Below are 21009 nucleotides of genomic sequence, written 5' to 3' on the forward strand. Positions count from 1 at the left end.
ACTGCTGAGCGAACACTGCCCTCCTGCACGCTCTCTTCTCAACTCTTGACTCATTTATCTCTCTCTCTCTCTCTCTGTGCACTCCATGAATCTAATTTCTTGTCTTTTTTTTTTAATTCTCTTTAGTTTCAGTGTTGACCCCGAACGTCCTTTGCCCCAAACTTGCATCCATCCTCCCTCCACCGTCCTTCATGTTCAATACAGACTCTGAACACACACACACACACACACAGACCTGTTTACTCTGAAACATGATCCTGACAGAGTCTTACCAAGTAAAAATATCATACATTTATCAAATAATCATTATGGAATTAAAACAAATATAAAAATTATTATATCTATTTCTAGATATTTAGGGCTTGAAATTGAATTTCGCTTCCCTCCCTCCATCAAAGAAATAAATAAATAGCAACGGGGCGGCACGGTGGCGTAGTGGTTAGCGCTGTCGCCTCACAGCAAGAAGGTCCGGGTTCGAGCCCCGTGGCCGGCGAGGGCCTTTCTGTGCGGAGTTTGCATGTTCTCCCCGTGTCCGCGTGGGTTTCCTCCGGGTGCTCCGGTTTCCCCCACAGTCCAAAGACATGCAGGTTAGGTTAACTGGTGACTCTAAATTGAGCGTAGGTGTGAGTGTGAATGGTTGTCTGTGTCTATGTGTCAGCCCTGTGATGACCTGGCGACTTGTCCAGGGTGAACCCCGCCTTTCGCCCGTAGTCAGCTGGGATAGGATCCAGCGATGAGATGAGAAAACATACATTTCCAACTGATATTTATTTTTTAGCAGTGCCGTTAGAGATGGAATTTTTTCCTTTTCCAATGCCGAAACTGAAACCTTCAGTATGAGATGATAGTTTTCTCGTTTTTAAAGAAAACATTTTTAAAAAGGATTTCAGTTAAACTCTTTTACAGGAAAAAAAAAAAATCACTTACCTTGTAAATAAAGGATAAATATAATAAAATCAATTCTAACAAAACAAAATGGTCATCTCTTTATATGTCAACTTTCTCCGTTCCAGAAATGAATTTCCCATCCAAATGGAATTCCAAGCTTGGCCATTTGTTACAGGATCAAATATCTGATCTACCATTCTTTTTTTTTTGCTGGTATTGGGCTGATTGCGATGCCGGGTATCGGATCAGTGCCATCTCAGACTTCTCTCTCAAGCTTCAAACTATTCTGTTTTACTGCCATGTAATTTTGCTACTTCATATAAATTAACACTTGGGAGGGGGGCAAGCAAATTAAACCTCTTAAAATTGTCTGGAAAGAGACTATTATTATTATTATTACGTAATTCTCTCAGTATTTAAATGTTAATAAATATCTTTTTACAAGATACTTCAGCCATTTTTCAGCATTTCTATACATTCATTAAAAATGGATTAAAAATAAGTTATCTTCCAATAGAACAGGAAATTATTAAAAATGTCTAGAAGCAGGTTTAATAATAATGTGAAAAATATCAGGTATATATTAATACATTTGCCTACATCGGAGATATTTTCTCAGTGTGTTTTACCCTTATATGCCCCCACTGGTGCAGTGGAACGAAACCCCACTGAGGTTGCGTATCCGTCTCCGACCTCATTTTGTATTCATGGACTGAACTGAGAAATTTGAGCTGTACATCTCTACAACACCAAAGGCCCTGTCAGAGTTTAACCACAGCATTCAGACACAGGAAAGATGGGAGAAGATGGAAGTCAAGGTGAAGCTTACCGTATTGATCCACGTCTCAAACCCGAATACTGAATTCGATTCTGTGCTGAGAAACAAATCTGTGAGGGGAAAATCAGAAAGACCAGGGAAACGAGAGATGAGTCATACAATTTAACTGACCAGAGTTATGCAAGAAAAACTCTGAAGGTCCGCTCTGTACAGAAAAACAACAACAACAAAAGAAAGCTGCATTCATGTAAACAGGTTTTTTTTTTTTGTTTAAATTTAACATACATACCGATTCTTATACTCTCAAGCGCCACCTAATGGTGCGGTTTAGTTTATTTTAATTGATGTGATAAAAGTATCGTAACTCCTGGAAGAACATGTAGGTGCATTAGTATTATGTGAGAGAGAAATCACTTGGGGACTCGGTTGATTATTTTCCTATAACCGCATGCTTCCAGATGTTTAAAGCCATCTTGTATTACAGCAATTTTTAAAAAAATTTCTTAAATAATTCCACGTCTTATTTCTGAACTTTTTATTGTTAAAAGAAGTTTGCTTCTGTTCTCATTTACATTATAACAAGCTCTAAACAGCCATTCCTTCACCAGCCGCTCTCTTGAAGTTAATAAAACAAACCCACGCAGCTTCTCATTTTACCGATCAACTGCAAAACGCGTAAACTCCTCTGTCCTGAAGATGTCGGAAAACTTCAAGTTACAGCTTTACCTTTGACTGTTACCAAGCGCCAACACTGGCACAAACACCGCCTTAAATGCAAAATAAATACGTTTCTCCTTACAGAAAACTTCATGTCAATGATTGAGTCAAAGTCCTTCCCACGCCATGCCCTGGTCTTCCCAGGCAGTTTCCTGTCCCAGTACGAACCAGGCCCTTAAGGTGCATTGGGTGGTGCCAATCTCCGTTTCCATAGCCCTCGGCCTCTCACCTATGATACAGCTCGGGTTACAGTGGGGGGAGCGGCTAGCCCTCTTGTCATCATGAGAGTCTGATTCCCCACTCACATCTGTATTGCAGCGTGCCTTGCCAGATGGCAGTGGGTACCATTTTTATGATGGTCCTTGGTATGACCTTGGTTTTTTTCTTCTCCGTGCTCTCACGGAAGGCGGTCGCATTTCTCTGCTCTCCTCTCCTTTTTTTCCTGCTTCTGCTCTTTGTTTCGTCTCGTCTGCCTATATATATATATATTTTTTTTGAGAGACTCTCTCCGCATTGAATTTCTAAACTAAAAAAAGCATGGATTAGATAAACTGGTCTCCTAACAAAATTGACAGTTTCTGGGTTCGGGGGAACCCACCTGTCCTGCCGGAACATCTGTGGAGGACATTGGAGATATCTACCTATTCGGAACCATGATTACCAGACTTTTGCTGATTGGATTAGGCATGGCCCTGGTATATCGAGGAAATCAGACAACGGTGACAGCTATTCAAAGCCCCACAAAGCTGCCCGATATGATTAAAGCGGCGGGCAAAGCTGTCGGCACTCAGACTGTGGCTATAGAACTTGAACCACAACATGGTTGTCATCTTGGAGACGCTTTCGGCTTTGCAAGGAATAAGTATTTCGGAGACCAAATGGAATTGAATTGAACAGAAATGGACAGATATGGACGAGCGGTGTGGATGTGTAAAGACTGTGTCTGTTCAAAAGACCAAACAAACAATCTCTATCTTATCGACATTCGGCTCCCTGAACAGCACCGGCCTCGATCAAGGCTGTTGCTGGGGCAACATTTCCCCCAGAAGGTCACTGCTGGGAGACACTCTCGCATTCTTTGCATTCCTTCCCCAATTTTCCACGGTCACCATTTTTCACCCCCAGTGTGACAAGCGGGTGCGTGACCAGTGCCGTTTGCATGGCTGCAGGAGCAGACGGCTGCTTGCTTGCGCTGGGTTACCTCTACCTCCTCCCCTCCCGTCCTACCCCCCCACCCCTGATTGCCCCTTCCTTCCCCCCTCAAGCCCCATGTTTTAAAGTGTACTTGTGTTATTGTGTGCTTGTGCGGAGGTTTTTTTAAATGCTCCCACACTGTACTCCTGATAGGAGCATAGTGGGGGGGGGGGTTCTTTTTTTTCCTCATCTTTCCTCGTGTTACTACTGTGTTTCTTTTATCCCTGTCTTCCTGTCCTGTTCCCCCTCTGTAAGGACAGGTTGATGGTCAATTTCACTGGAAACAGTGACAATAAAGGAAGGGTTCATTCATGACCCGACTGAAAGATCATGCACTCGTGATCTCCTGTTCAAGAGGTGGATGCGCTAACCACTAGACCAGCTTGTGTTACATCATTGATAAGTTTTCTAATCCGTTTATTACAAAGTCCATGTGAATGAACCGTTACCATAGAAACAATAACATTAATATAAACCTGTGATTTGCATTCATGATAATTGAAGCCAATGTGTCTTGACTTGTCAGTGCCGTATGTAGTGAGCCTATGTATGTTCGGGTTTTGGTCCTAATGTGTAAAGATTAGTGGATATTTATGTGAATCCATAAATCTTGAGACTGAGCTAGATATGAGGTTTACGATAAAAATCTGATTAATATAATTAGTGTATCGAAGCAATATTTAAACATTCTAACCCTTTTTCAAGTCCAAGTTTTAAATCCAAATGCAATTTTTATAGAATATGACAGCGATCTATTACAGTTGACGAGAAATACGTATTTGTTAATGCGTAACCTCATGACAGGCAAACCTGATGCAGAGAAAAAATATGAATTGTTTTCCCTCATTGCTAATATTATATTACATTCCTACAGAGCACAGGTTCTCAAACTTCTGCAAACCCCGCCACACTGTTCGACTTGGACGCCCAAATCCGTCATACGGATGGCTAGATAACGATTTCTTAATTATTTTTTTAGTAGCAGTAGAGCTACAGTTAAGGTATTTAAGACTATTATTATTTTTATTATTCCTACAAATCCTGCCTTTATGCCAAGTCTCAGCTCAGTGTGAAACACAAGCTTGCTTTGTTCTCCAAAGCTGTTGAATTCTCAGCTCAATTTTGGATAAGCACAGCCTCAGGTCGTCCTCAATCTGAGCAGAATTTCAGTGTTTTGTTTCGAGTGCAGCGAGTTTGGAAAAGCCTGCCTCGTACAGGTACAGTGGCATGCAAAAGTTTGGGCACCCTTGCTGAAAATGTCTGTTACTGTGAATAGTTAAGTGAGCAGAAGATGAACTGATCACCAAAAGGCATAAAGGTAAAGACGACACGTTTCTTTTTTTCCACAAGATTACATTTTTATTTCCATCATTTACAGGCGTAAAATACCAAAAAATGAAAAGGACCTGAAGCAAAAGTTTGGGCACGCTGCATGGTTAGTACCTCGTAACACCCGCTTTGGCAAGTATCACAGCTTGTAAACACTTTTTGTAGCCAGCTAATAATCTTTCAGTTCTTACCTGGGGGATTTTCACACATTCGTCCTTGCAAAAGGCTTCTAGTTCTACAAGTTTCCTGGGCTGTCTTGCATGCACTGCTCTTTTGAGTTCTATCCACAGATTTTCAGTGATGTTTAGGTCAGGGGACTGTGAGGGCTCGGGCAAAACCTTCAGCTTGTGCCTCTTGAGGTATTCCACTGTAGATTTTGAGGTGTGTTTTGGATCATCGTCTTATTGTAGGACCCGTCCTCTTTTTAACTTCAACTTTTTTACAGATGGTGTGATGTCTGCTTCCAGAATTTGCTGGTATTTATTCGAATCCATGCTTCCCTCGACCAATGAAATGTGCCCTGTGCCACTGGCTGCAACACAACCCCAAAGCATGATCGATCCACACCCATGCTTCAGAGTCAGAGAGGTGTTCTTTTCCTGGAATTTGGCACCTTTTTTCTCCAAACATACCTTTGCACATTGTGGCCAAAAAGTTCTATTTTGATTTCATCAGTCCACAGGACTCGTTTCCAAAATGCATCAGGCTTATTTAGATGCTCATTTGCAAACTTCAGACACTGAATTTTGTGGCTTGGACGCAGGAAAGGTTTTCTTCTGATGACTCTCTCATGAAGGTCATACTTGTTCAGGTGTCGCTGCATAGTAGAACCGTGCACCACCACTCCAGGGTCTGCTAAACCTTTCTGAAGGTCTTTTGCAGTCAAACAGAGGTTTTTAATTGCCTTTCTAGCAATCCAACGAGCAGTTCTTTCAGAAAGTTTTCTTCATCTTCCAGACCTCACCTTGATCTCCACTGTTTCTGTTAACTGCCATTTCTTAATAACATTACCATCTGAGGAAACGGCTACCTGAAAACACTTTGCTATGTTCTTGTAGCCTTCTCCTGCTTTGTGAGCGTCAATTATTTTATTATTCAGAATGCGAGGGAGTTGCTTAGAGGAGCCCATAGCTGTTGATTTTAGGGACAAGTTTGAGGAGTCAGAGAATTTATACAGCTTTGAAATCTGCATCATCTGACCTTTCCTAACGAAGAATTTGAACAAGCCACAGCTCAATAAGCTAATTAAGGTCTGGAACCTTGGTAAAAAAGTTACCTGAGAACTCAAATGTATTGGGGTGCCCAAACTTCCACATGGTGTTCCTTTTCTTTCTCTTCAATTGTACAAAACAAAAATACACAAATCTCGCATAAAACACTGAAAAGAAATGTCCCGTCTTTACCTTTATGCCTTTTGGTGATCAGTTCATCTTCTGCTCACTTAACTATTCACAGTAACAGACATTTTCAGTAAGGGTGCCCAAACTTTTGCATGCCACTGTAAGTCAAAGCGAAAGGGAGAGGTTTTAAAGGCAGCATCCAAGAGACCTTCCTGTATCGATGCTACCCAGAAAGTTGCAAGACTTTCAACTGACAAAAAGGTGCTTCAACCTGCCGTCACTACTCCTTCCCGAACCCACGTGAACAAAAACAATAGTCCTCTGTAAAATAAGCCAAGATTGTATTTTGTATTTATTATTGCACAACAGGAAAATCAGTGTCAGGGATCTCAAAGCTAAGCTCAGTCGGAAGAGAAAAAAAAAAAAAAAAAAAAAAAAAAAAAGAGAGGGGGACTGTGGTAAAACAGGCCAAATCACCAGGTCCAGGTTCACAAACTGGCTCCGCCACAAATAGCACTTTAGTGCAAAGTGTTTTATTTACAGTGCACCCAACATACAGGCAAACATGCAAAAGTTGCCAAGAGCGGTGAAAAGGTAGATTATATAATACAAAAAAAAAAAAACCTTAATAAATTACAAATAATAATAATAATAATAATAATAATAATAATAAAAGACATAGGAGAAATAGCACTTCCACAACATATGGACCCCTCCTAGAACTGCCACCTTATTGTGGTGGAGGGATTTGTGTGCTTGAATGATCCTAGGAGCTATGTTGTCGGGGGCATTATGCCCCTGTCAGGGTTTCCCAAGGCAGACAGGTCCTAGGTGACAGGCCAGACCAAGAGCAGTTCACCAAAACCCCTATGGAGAAAAAACCGAGGACCGTGACGTCGCCCAGTATAACGCAGCCAGGGCCCCACTGCCTGGTGCAGTGTGGATTGGGTGGCAGTCGAAGGCAGGGGCCTCGACGACCTGATCCCCGGACACAGCGGCTGGCTGTTGGGACATGGAATGTCACTTCGCGGGGGGGGGGGGGGGGGGGGGGGGAGCCTGAGCTTGTGCGGGAGGTTGAGAGGTACCGGCTAGAGATAGTTGGGCTCACCTCCACGCACAGCTTGGGCTCTGGAACCCAGCTCCTCGAGAGGGGCTGGACTCTCCACTTCTCTGGAGTCGCCCGTGGTGAGCAGCGGCAGGCTGGTGTGGGCTTGCTTATAGCTCCCCAGCTCAGCCACCATGTGTTGGAGTTTACCCCAGTGAACGAGAGGGTCGCCTCTCTGCACCTTCGGATTGGGGAGAGGGCTCTTGCTGTTGTTTGTGCCTATGGCCCAAATAGCAGTATAGGAGTATCCAGCCTTCTTGGAGTCCCTGGGAGAGGTACTGAGGGGTGCTCAGACTGGGGACTCCATTGTGCTACTGGGGGACTTCAATGCTCACGTGGGCGACGACAGTGACACCTGGAGGGGCGTGGTTGGGAGGAACGGCCTCCCCGATCTGAACCCGAGTGGTGTTTTGTTATTGGACTTCTGTGCTAGTCACGGTTTGTCCATAACGAACACCATGTTCGAGCATAGGGGTGTCCATAAGTGCACGTGGCACCAGGACACCTTAGGTCAGAGGTCGATGATAGACTTTGTAGTCGTTTCATCTGATCTCCGGCCCCATGTCTTGGACACTCGGGTGAAGAGAGGGGCTGAGCTGTCAACTGATCACCACCTGGTGGTGAGTTGGAGCCGCTGGTGGAGGAGGAAGCTGGACAGACCTGGCAGGCCCAAACGTATGGTCAGGGTCTGCTGGGAACGTCTGGCCGAGCACTCTGTTGGGGAGGTCTTTAACTCCCACCTCCGGGAGAGCTTTTCCCAGCTTCCAAGGGAGGTGGGGGACATTGAGTCTGAGTGGACCATGTTCTCTGCCTCCATTGTGGCCGCAGCTGTTCGGAGCTGTGGCCGCAAGGTCTCCGGTGCCTGTCATGGCGGCAATCCCCGAACCCGGTGGTGGACACCAGAAGTAAGGGATGCCGTCAAGCTGAAGGAGTCCTATCGGGCCATGTTGACCTCCAGGACTCCTGAGGCAGCTGACGGGTATCGGCAGGCCAGGCGTGCTGCAGCTCGGGCAGTTGCGGAGGCAAAAACTCGGAACTGGGAGGAGTTCGGGGAGGCCATGGAGAAGGACTATCGGTCGGCCTCAAAGAAATTCTGGCAAACCGTCCGGCGCCTCAGGAGGGGGAAGCAGTACTCTGCCAACACTGTTTACAGTGCGGGTGGGGAGCTGTCGACCTCGACTGGGGACTTTGTCGGGCGGTGGAAGGAATACTTTGAGGATCTCCTCAATCCCACCGTCATGTCTTCCACTGAGGAGACTGAGGCTGATGACTCAGAGGTGGACTCGTCCATTACACAAGCCGAAGTCACTGAGGTGGTTTGCAAGCTCCTCGGTGGCAAGGCACCGGGGGTGGATGAGATCCGCCCTGAGTATCTCAAGTCTCTGGATGTTGTGGGGCTGTCTTGGTTGACACGCCTCTGCAACATCGCGTGGCGGTTGGGGACAGTGCCTCTGGAGTGGCAGACTGGGGTGGTGGTCCCTCTTTTTAAGTAAGGGGACCGGAGAGTGTGCTCCCATTATAGGGGAATCACACTTCTCAGCCTCCCAGGGAAGGTTTACTCCAGGGTACTGGAGAGGAGAATTCGACCAATAGTCGAACCTCGGATCCAGGAGGAACAATGCAGTTTTCGTCCTGGTCGCGGAACACTGGACCAGCTCTATACCCTTCATAGGGTGCTCGAGGGTTCATGGGAGTTTGCCCAACCAGTCCACATGTGCTTTGTGGATCTGGAGAAGGCATTCGACCATGTCCCTCGTGGTATTCTGTGGGGGGTGCTTCGGGAGTATGGGGTTCGGGGCTCTTTGCTAAGGGCTGTCCGGTCCCTGTACGAATGGAGCAGGAGTCTGGTTCGCATTGCCGGCAGCAAGTCAGACCTGTTCCCGGTGCATGTTGGACTCTGGCAGGGCTGCCCTTTGTCACCGGTTATGTTCATAATTTTTATGGACAGAATTTCTAGGCGCAGCCAGGGGCCGGAGGGAATCCTGTTTGGGAACCACAGGATTTCATCTCTGCTTTTTGTGGATGATGTTGTCCTGTTGGCTTCTTCAAACCAGGACCTTCAGCATGCACTGGGGCGGTTTGCAGTCGAGTGTGAAGCGGCTGGGATGAGAATCAGCACCTCCAAGTCCGAGGCCATGGTTCTCGGTTCATTGTTCACCAAAAAACCCCCATGGAGAAAAAATCCAGGACCGTGACGTCGCCCGGTAGGACGCAGCCGGGGCCCCACCCTGGAGCCAGGCCCGGGGTTGGGGCTCGTATGCGAGCGCTTGGTGGCCGGGCCTTTGCCCATGGGGCCCGGCCGGGCTCAGCCCGAAGAGGTGACGTGGGCCCGACCTCCTGTGGGTTCACCACCCACAGAGGTAGCAGTAGGGGTTTGGTGCAGTGTGGATTGGGTGGCAGTCGAAGGCAGGGGCCTCGACGACCTGATCCCCGGACACAGCGGCTGGCTGTTGGGACATGGAATGTTCCATTCGTATTTTTTAAAAAATGGTTGTACACTTTTTTTTCTTTTCACATTTTAAACATCTGTGCTTTTTAAAACATCTTGTTTTACACATTTTAAACATCTCATAGCATTGTTAGCTAGCACCTCTTGGCAGACAACACACTGTGGCAGTGGAGCATCTTCAGATCCAGTCCATGAAAATCCAAACTTTAAATAATCGTGGTCATACTTCCTTCTTTTTCCAGTCCCCCAGGATTCCGCGGGCCTTTTTTGTGATTGTTGCGGGCTAAAACGTCTGATGTTACGGGGGGTTTTCCAAAAAAAAATTGTGATGAAAGTTGCGGTGTTTAGGTTTTTGTTGCGATTACATTGCGGGAGGAAGTGAAAGTTGCGAGAAATTGTTTCGATTTTCTCTTTTTGTGATTAAAATTGAGTGATATGTTAAATATTAAGTTATTACTGAAAAACTATTGATGAAAAAAACAGACACTGAGAAATGGTCCTATAAATAACTTTACCAGTTGATTACCAGGACTACAAAAATGCAGAAAAATAGGCTTTACTTATCTAAATGCACCTGTTGGTTCAAAAGTTAAAGTGCAGAGAACCTCACAGCACAACATGAAGTTACCTTCAAATATAATATAAATGCCTCAGCTTTCATGTAAGAAAAAAAACTATTAATACTAGTACTGTGTGCAGGCAGTCTCTCCTGAAAACTAAATTAAACAATAATTATAAACTAATAAAATAAATGGCTCAGGCTTCATAGAAGAAAAAAAAAACAATTTGAACAGAATCTCACAGTATGATGCTGAAGCTGCTCAAACAATGGAAAATAAAATACCATTTTGGCAAAAATGTTGGCATCCATTAATTTCTTGTATTAAGTAAAAAAAATAAAATAAAGTGTGCACAGTCCTTCACTGTAAACATAACACACTTTCAGTAACAGAATTTAAGCCTACATAAACACTGACTCGCACATCATGCAGTGTTGCCAGATACTGCTGACGTTTTCCAGTCCAAAATATGTTCAAAACCCGGCAAAATGCACTTGAAACCGCCCAATCTGGCAACACTGCGCACATGCTGCTTCTCTTGAATGTATACATGGAAGTAAGGCGGAAGGTAGTTTGTCGACGTCACCTCAAGATGACGCCAACGATTGGTCAAATTTGCGGGAAAGTTGCGGTGATTGGATATAATTGCAACACCGCCCTGAATTCGCGAAGATTGGTTGAATTTGCGCTGAAGTTGCAAATCGCAACATCCTGGAGGCTCTGTTTTTTTGTTTGGCCCAGACTTTGTCTCCTCACTCACTGTAGCTTTAGGTACTAAAAATCAATCCATTTTGTCTCTGGTAAAGGCTAGTTGAAGTTCGCTAAATGTCCGCAATAGTAACTTATTCTGGTTTATTTTTCCTCATGTTGCGCCCTCCCCGAAGAACTCTGGCGCCCCCCAGGGGATGCGCACCCCACACTTTGAAAAGCCCTGGTTTAAAAGTACAAACCACTAAAGACAAAGGCAATGTGTGTGCATGCGTGCGTGTACGCATGTTACTCTCTGCTACTAACTTTAGGTGTGCACCCCCGCTGTCGTAGCCGTAATATTGTTTAATGAAAGTAGCGTGTAAACGGGAAAACAACCAGCGTGTGTTACGTGCTTAATGAAACAACAGGCAGCGCTACAGATGCCGCTCGTGAACGGAGACCGAGGCCTCTGTCACAGGGACCGATGAAAAGATTAGGATGTACTGCAGTGGAGATCATGAGACAATCATGAAACGAGGGGATGAAAAAGGCTGTTTCAAGTGTACTGCAGCCGCGGGGTCATCAGGAGAAAGTTAGGTTTTGAAACCCAAGTGAGGAGACAGGAAACCTTTCTAAAGGCCGCACAACTGATCCATCCGAACTGTCTTACAGACGCTGGCTAAAGTTTGTTGTTGAGATTTCTTATGACAACTTGATGTTTGCTTTGGCCATTGATTTGTTGGTGCAACTGTAATCCATTCCGCGAGTGACCACACGCCCCACTCCCGAAGGTCACCCCCAGTTTGAGAACCACTGCTATAGAACACTGACTACACTCATCAGCTCACTACGGCACACTGGGATTTAAACCGGACCCTCAGGTTCATACTAAAATCGATATCCCACACCGTTTGTCTTTCAACTCCAGGGATGTTTGATACAGCAGTGTTCTTCACCGCCTCATCATTAGAGCTCACGATGGTTGAAAGGGAATGAGTTATTGCACTATTGATATCTTTCAAAAGCTCATGGCTCGCACATTGAGCGTGATCATTAATCCTGATGGATTTAACACCGGCTATGGGATAGTGTGCGAGGTTTCATTCGAAAGCCTCGTTTATTTAGTTTAACATCGTCTCTCACTGAAAGAGAACGGCGTCCAGACATCACGTCACGTCACTACGCTGCCAGCGTGAGCTCAGGGGAAGGGACGGGAGATATCACGCAGAATAAAGAGTGCAGTGCTGTTTGCACATTCAAGATTAAACTACAGAATACAAGTGTGTATCCATCTTTCCTGAATTCTCCATTTTCTCTCTTGCTGAATGTGCAGAATAAACAGCTTCATTAAATCAGACTGAGCGCTGCTGCACTGGCCTGATTACACACACGCACACACTTAAATCCTATAATCCAAACACCTTCATCGCCTCAAACACACACTAATCCTGAAATACACACACAGCGTCAGTGTGTGAACCCACTTTCAAAACTTTCACATCCTTGCCTGTGTGTGTGTGTGTGTGTGTGTGTGTGTGTCAGAGACGGACACTATGGACCACGCCTTTCTGACGCTGATCTTCAGCTCCCGGGGCTTTTGCAAATGTTGACGTAATCATTATTTATGCCAAGTTCCAGGATATTTCAGCAACAAAACCCAGTTGCCTCTGCCATGAGGTTAAAACATGGCCAAAGTCGAATGTTTTCCGATTTCTCTGTTTGAACCCTGCTGAAAGCGGTGTTTTGAAGTGAACACAAAAGCAGCTTAAAATTTTGCATATCCCACTGCGGCTGTTCTGTTCCCTGGAAGCCTCACAAGCACCATTTGTAGGGGCGCTGATAAATTTGCGATGAGCGTTTTCCACGACGCAAAAAGTGCCGAATTCACATCAAACTAAAGAACGTGTCCATGTATTTCAGCTAAAAAAAAAAAATATCAGGTCACTGCATGTAGTAATTGTCTGAAATATTCCATCAACGCTCACGTTAGTCCGGCGAAACTCCTCCTACTGTCACAGGTACTGCTGTGCGATAGGAAACAGACACTTGATCGGAGTACAGATGGTTCTGGATTGGGATTAAACTGTAATGGTGACGTACTGAGAAATCAGACTGGTTCCAGCTCCTTTAGAAAAACAGGACTAAAGAGTTTACCCAAAAATACAAAACAGACTTCCAAAATATTACAACCCCGATTCCAAAAAAGTTGGGACAAAGTACAAATTGTAAATAAAAACAGAATGCAATGATGTGGAAGTTTCAAAATTCCATATTTTATTCAGAATAGAACATAGATGACATATCAAATGTTTAAACTGAGAAAATGTATCATTTAAAGAGAAAAATGAGGTGATTTTAAATTTCATGACAACAACACATCTCAAAAAAGTTGGGACAAGGCTATGTTTCCCACTGTGAGACATCCCCTTTTCTCTTTACAACAGTCTGTAAACGTCTGGGGACTGAGGAGACAAGTTGCTCAAGTTTAGGGATAGGAATGTTAACCCATTCTTGTCTAATGTAGGATTCTAGTTGCTCAACTGTCTTAGGTCTTTTTTGTCGTATCTTCCGTTTTATGATGCGCCAAATGTTTTCTATGGGTGAAAGATCTGGACTGCAGGCTGGCCAGTTCAGTACCCGGACCCTTCTTCTACGCAGCCATGATGCTGTAACTGATGCAGTATGTGGTTTGGCATTGTCATGTTGGAAAATGCAAGGTCTTCCCTGAAAGAGACGTCGTCTGGATGGGAGCATATGTTGCTCTAGAACCTGGATATACCTTTCAGCATCGATGGTGTCTTTCCAGATGTGTAAGCTGCCCATGCCACACGCACTAATGCAACCCCATACCATCAGAGATGCAGGCTTCTGAACTGAGCACTGATAACAACTCGGGTCGTCCTTCTCCTCTTTAGTCCGAATGACACAGCGTCCCTGATTTCCATAAAGAACTTCACATTTTGATTCGTCTGACCACAGAACAGTTTTCCACTTTGCCACAGTCCATTTTAAATGAGCCTTGGCCCAGAGAAGACGTCTGCGCTTCTGGATCGTGTTTAGATACGGCTCCTTCTTTGAACTATAGAGTTTTAGCTGGCAACGGCGGATGGCACGGTGAATTGTGTTCACAGATAATGTTCTCTGGAAATATTCCTGAGCCCATTTTGTGATTTCCAATACAGAAGGATGCCTGTATGTGATGCAGTGCCGTCTAAGGGCCCGAAGATCACGGGCACCCAGTATGGTTTTCCGGCCTTGACCCTTACGCACAGAGATTCTTCCAGATTCTCTGAATCTTTTGATGATATTATGCACTGTAGATGATGATATGTTCAAACTCTTTGCAATTTTACACTGTCGAACTCCTTTCTGATATTGCTCCACTATTTGTCGGCGCAGAATTAGGGGGATTGGTGATCCTCTTCCCATCTTTACTTCTGAGAGCCGCTGCCACTCCAAGATGCTCTTTTTATACCCAGTCATGTTAATGACCTATTGCCAATTGACCTACTGAGTTGCAATTTGGTCCTCCAGCTGTTCCTTTTTTGTACCTTTAACTTTTCCAGCCTCTTATTGCCCCTGTCCCAACTTTGAGATGTGTTGCTGTCATGAAATTTCAAATGAGCCAATATTTGGCATGAAATTTCAAAATGTCTCACTTTCGACATTTGATATGTTGTCTATGTTCTATTGTGAATACAATATCAGTTTGAGATTTGTAAATTATTGCATTCCGTTTTTATTTACAATTTGTACTTTGTCCCAACTTTTTTGGAATCAGGGTTGTACACGCATGAACAATTCAAAAGAGAACGCAAAATCAAAGGGATTTAGAAATGAACAAAAAATGTCCATCAGTTCATTAGCTTATTGCTTGACTCACAAGGCGTCACGCTGCCCTTATGAGAAGCATTTTGTTCGTAGCGCAAAATAAATAACTCACAGTTAAGTGTGTGTGTTGCTTTCAGCGCATCAGTGGCACTCGTCCGTCTAATCAGGAGTGTCAGAGAACATAACGGAGAGTGACAGAAAGGACTTGACGACAGCTTGGACTCTGAAAATTAATTTGATTAAATATACCGTAGTTATATATTAATATCTGCCATGATTAGAGCTGTGATTAATTTCACACTCTCGTTTTCGTGAACGACGGTACGCAATGCCTTTCCACTCCTGACCGCCTGATTAGGAACGCCCCTGCACTCTCTCCAGTCTGACTTTTACTCTGTGTGGCCTTTTTGAATGACACTTGGTTTGGGTCTCAAGGAAGGAGGCGTGGCCTCCGTGGGTCGGTCTCAGTGATGTAACTCCTGTCCTCTAATCAAACACTTGCCGTATATAAAGAGATGATTGTGTGTGTGTGGACACACGTGGCATTGAGAAATGTCAGCATCTCTAATTACAGGCTACAGTTACATCCCATAATTTCAGGCCAGATCCTGACAGCGAGGAGGAGAAACAACACGAAACGCAGTCAGTCAAGCATAAACCCCCAAATGAGTGAAAATGGCTTTGTGAAAATGGATCTGTAGGAGCTGGAAGAAGAAGAATACCAGATTCATGACAAGAAAGGAGGGGAAAAAAAATCATCACATTAAAACACTGCCTGGAGAAGAGCGGGTTTAATATCAGATAGCAGGGAGCTCGGCTCCAAAATGAAAAATGATCAAAGATTTACACTGTAGGTGTTTCAGCCGCTGGAGACGGTATAAAGCACTTATTTTTGTTCTTCTACACAGATTACAGACATCAACAAGCCACGAGAGACATCGGAGAGGAGAACGTCCATCAGACAGAACGGAAGAGAAGGAAGACGCAGGGACAAAGACAGGTTTTTAGTTTGGGCACCATAGCAAGCGTAGCGAGCCTAAAAATTTTTTTCTTTTACTATTTTCACACGTAGCATGCTGAAAATTTTTGACGCATCATTTTTAGTAATTTTTTTAACCAATTATTAATATATCGAGCAATAAAAATAATAGAAATTACATAATCATGTGTAAGTAGTGCTGTATCTAAAAAGTCAAAAGTTTTCTCCAACGTTCTGAATAAATAAAGAAAAATATTTTGTAAGCCTAATTCTGATCACAGCATCTATTTCAATTCAACTTCCAATATAATTTGGTATAAATTAATTTGGGCATGAATGGGATAAAAATAATTTTCACTTAAGTTAAAAAATAAGCTGGTACAAAGCAGATTACATAAAAAGTCTCACATAAAATATGTAATAAAAATCCATAGCGTACCTGGCAACTGTAAGGCAGCTGTTGCAGATGACAAGTCAATGACCTCGACCTTGTCAACAATATCGTCTGATGTCTTCTGACTGTTCTGTCCTCCCCGTTCCCCCGCCTGGAGACTTAACACCATCGATTGTGCGTTTTCCATGAATATATGAACTGCTGTTCTTATTATGTGATTTACCAGTTGTCATAGGTGGGGTTTACATTAGACCGTATCAGCGGATCATCAGATTAACGTTTTTAAAACGATTAGTGTGCACACAGCAACACCAAGACACGATTCGCGTGCACACAACAATGCCAATACACGGATACGCTCGGCTCCGCAGGCATCCTGCGCTCCAAATCACTCCGCCCTGAACAGCGAGTGCCCTCTGGAGGGTGCGCACTCCGGCCCTGCGCAGCTCACAGAGCACGCGAGTGAAGTGAACAAGCAGTGATTCGGGACTGAGCCGCTGTGCGCATATCACTTACCACTTGCAAGTGGAAGGATGGCAAGCCTAAAGACCATCATAACTACACAATGGGCAGTATTTGCATCAGTATTTGCAGTATTTTCATACTTTTATACTCTTTAATGAAAGGTGATACAAGGCAGAAGTCCGCGCTGTTTTTCAGCAGTCGCGTCACATGACCAACGCCAGCGAATCAGGAAGGTGGATGTCACAGTGACGTTGTCCAATGACGACGCCAGCTAGAGCTCAGCACAGCGTATCCGCGTATCCTCAATGTTTACACAGCACCGGACCAGACACGATCTGGATTGAATACGTGGACCCTGGCAGATTCCTGTTTCCCGGCGTTTTAATGTAAACGGACAGTGCATCTGCGAAGAAAACGAGACAGATACAGTCTAATGTAAACTTGGCCTTAGGTCTACCACGACCACTTGTCAATCTATACTATCAACAGTATCACAAACCGACAGTCACGTGTTATCATGAATCGTTGGGAATTTCACAACATAAACAAAGGAAGTATATTTTACGACATTCAGACGTCAGAGACTCAGACACGGTTTACGGTAATCGCTTGACACATTTCATGTTATGAAGCGACTGAACAACAAACTGAAATAAATATTATATATATATATATATGCCAAAAAATGACATTTAACAATAATTTAAAAATATTTTGGGTTCTCCACCCTTATGAAACAGGATTTTTTTCTTCTAATTTGGGCGATTTTCGTATGTTCTATTTTGGGCCTTTTGACAAGCCCGTAATTTGGGCGCCGTTATACGGTATGTAATTGGGGCTGTATTTGCCCTTGAGATGCCTCTGAACGGTAATGGGAATAACAGGATGCTCCAGGAGCTGCACGGGAACTGGATCAGACAGGGTTCTGTTTGGACACTTTTTCCCTAATCGTGGTATTAGTGTATCACGTTCTCAAGTAAATGCAGAGAGAACGTGATTCTAAATTATTCCAAACACAGGACGTGAACTAAAATTCCCCTTCAATAGAGAGAGTCAGCTCCTGAGTTATTAAAACCTTTGTTAAAAATTAGGTGTTTTTTTTTTAAACGATGGTTAATCGGCATCATCTCGCACCCCCTTTCACCAAATCTTTTGCTAAGGGTGTCAATACTTTACAAGCTGATTCTTCAGAGAAGAAAAGGACTAAAGAATTAAACTCTGCTCATATTTATGGAGACAATTAGACCGGCATCGATTAGCAATCCAAAAAGCTGCGCATTTTTTTTTTTACAATTTAAATGGGACATTTGCAATTGTTTGAGTACGAGCTTCGATAAAACAAAATCAGATCGCCTGGCACACAGTTTCCACTCTCTTTGTGAGCACAAAAAGCTCACAGATCCAGCTGGAATATTTCAAGAGTGCAACGAGAAGGCATCTCGTTTATCTTCCACGCAGCATGTGGAACGCTGTGCAAGCTGCAAAAGAGTGAGGAAGATGGAAAAACGCATCGAAAACCTGATTATGTAAGAAGAATAACGATGATAACAGCGCATCATATCAGCACTAATCTGGCCGACATGATGTGCCATCAGAGATGCTCTCACACACACACACACACACACACACACACACACACACACACACACACACACACACACACACACACGTCTCAATGGGGGGGCAACTGTAAACAATAGAGCTAGAACTTGAGGACAAACAGGAGAGAAATATAGATGGAGAAAGTAAAGAGAAATGCGTGAGGTGGAGGAAAAGGGAGAGAAAGGGCAAGAATGAGCAACAGAGCTAGAGGGAGAGAAAAATGAAAGTGAAAGAACAAGTTAGAGAGCTAAAGAGGGAATCTGAGAAATGAGGATAAAGGAGAAAGAGCAAGAGAGATGGAGATAGTGGGGCAAGAGTAGAAGAAGAGATAAAAGTGAGAAACGGGTCTGGAAATGTGTGTGAATGAGAGAAAGAGAGAGAGAGAGAAAAAAAAACTGACAAGTGAACAGAAACAGGCTAAAAAAAACCCAACATAATAAAAGTGATGGAGTGAGCAAGAAAAATTTGGAAAGAAGAGGGATGAACAAATGCATAACTTCACCACGGTGAGACAAAGCGAGCAAAAGAAAGAGTGATGAAACAAAGAAACAGGTCAGAGAGAGAGAGAGAGAGAGAGAGAGAGAGAGAGAGAGAGAAAACTGTCTGAAAACCTGCTCTTGTCCTCCTTTTCTGCGTTTCTCCCACTGAGGGAAAAACGTGTCATTAAAAGAGCAAAATGAGGTGCAGGAATAAATTAGGACAACACATGCACACACCCCCATCTCACTGCACTGAGAAACATCTCTCCCCGTGAGAACGCCGCCTTCCCGCTCTGTCTGAACACTGCAGCGTCACGTCCACTCGCGGAGCAGGAGATCGACAAACCTCCCGGTTCAGATTCGTCTAATCTCAGTCTGACTTTTCCGATTTTTATCAGATCAGTAAATTGATAAGTGCAGGGAGTTTCAGCATCTCCATCATCATCCTCGCTTGTCTCTCTTCCTTTATCACACACTCTCCGTAAAAGCCAGTGCGTTAGTGAAGATAGACGTGATTCAGGGGGCTGAAAACTGAAGCTCTGAGACACAGAGCAAAAAAAAAAAAGTATGTGCACCCCTGATCGTCACACCCATACATGTCCTTGTTGATGATCTTATTCCCCCCATTTACTGCTCGAATAAGCTCCTCTCTTCTGGGAAGGCTCTCCACTGGATTTTAGGGTGTGATTGCGGGGATGTGTGTTCTTTCGGCTTGAAGAGCATTAGTGAGATCGTTATTGAGGTCCGGGGCGCAGCCAGTGTTCCAGTTCGTCCTAAAGGTGTTCAGTGGGGTTGAGTTCAGTTAGGGCTCTACAGGACACTCGAGTTCTTCACTCCAATCTGAACACACCAAAGTGTTCGAATTCCATGATTGCTAACTGTTAGTGATTACGCTGATGTGCAACATGCCGGAGTCCAGCTGAACCGGGCCTGAGCCCATCTCTTCCAAGTGGGCCAGGGCGTGGTACACAGCGATCACACAAGTCAAATGAACCAGATTTTGGGGCTGAAACATGCTTATGCACAGTAGTGCGAGTACACCCTTAATTCCAGTGAAGGGAAACTGATGCAACCACATTCCAAAGAACCCTGTACATTTGTGCGCTGCAAACATTTTGGGGTCAAACCAAAAAAATAAATTTTATATATATATATATATATATATATATATATATATATATATATATATATATAGTATGATGGTCAGAGGTGCACATACTTTTGGCCATACAGTAGGTGATGTTTATACACATGGCAATCTCCATTAACAGAAATGAAAAGAAAAAGGAGTTGAAAGAAATTATCCAAGAAAAATGAAAGAGGGATGAAAGACTGAAAAAAACAAAAGAAAGCAAAAAAAGGAAAAAGGAGACAGTAAAGAAAGAAAAAGGGGTTCTAAAAATGTCTGATTATTTTTTATTTCATTTAATTAACATACAACCCCGATTCCAAAAAAAGTTGGGACAAAGTACAAATTGGAAATAAAAATGGAATGCAATGATGTGGAAGTTTCAAAATTCCATATTTTATTCAGAATAGAACATAGATGACATATCAAATGTTTAAACTGAGAAAATGTATCATTTAAAGAGAAAAATTAGGTGATTTTAAATTTCATGACAACAACACATCTCAAAAAAGTTGGGACAAGGCCATGTTTCCCACTGTGAGACATCCCCTTTTCTCTTTACAACAGTCTGTAAACGTCTGGGGACTGAGGAGACAAGTTGCTCAAGTTTAGGGATAGGAATGTTAACCCATTCTTGTCTAATGTAGGATTCTAGTTGCTCAACTGTCTTAGGTCTTTTTTGTCGTATCTTCCGTTTTATGATGCGCCAAATGTTTTCTATGGGTGAAAGATCTGGACTGCAGGCTGGCCAGTTCAGTACCCGGACCCTTCTTCTACGCAGCCATGATGCTGTAATTGATGCAGTATGTGGTTTGGCATTGTCATGTTGGAAAATGCAAGGTCTTCCCTGAAAGAGACGTCGTCTGGATGGGAGCATATGTTGCTCTAGAACCTGGATATACCTTTCAGCACTGATGGTGTCTTTCCAGATGTGTAAGCTGCCCATGCCACACGCACTAATGCAACCCCATACCATCAGAGATGCAGGCTTCTGAACTGAGCGCCGATAACAACTCGGGTCGTCCTTCTCCTCTTTAGTCCGAATGACACGGCGTCCCTGATTTCCATAAAGAACTTCAA

The 21009-nt window shown here is 43.8% G+C and overlaps 1 protein-coding gene across 1 annotated transcript in view; it reads right to left on the reverse strand.

Annotated features, from left to right (window-relative positions):
- Positions 1-21009, reverse strand: part of itfg1 (integrin alpha FG-GAP repeat containing 1) — a 288511-nt gene that overhangs the window by 223222 nt on the left and 44280 nt on the right. The window contains exon 7 of the mRNA XM_060911643.1: positions 1718-1776. Within this exon, the coding sequence (XP_060767626.1) occupies positions 1718-1776 (59 nt within the window). The remainder of the gene's footprint in view (positions 1-1717; positions 1777-21009) is intronic.

Source organism: Neoarius graeffei, chromosome 27 (assembly GCF_027579695.1).
Source record: "Neoarius graeffei isolate fNeoGra1 chromosome 27, fNeoGra1.pri, whole genome shotgun sequence".
NCBI lineage: Eukaryota > Metazoa > Chordata > Actinopteri > Siluriformes > Ariidae > Neoarius > Neoarius graeffei.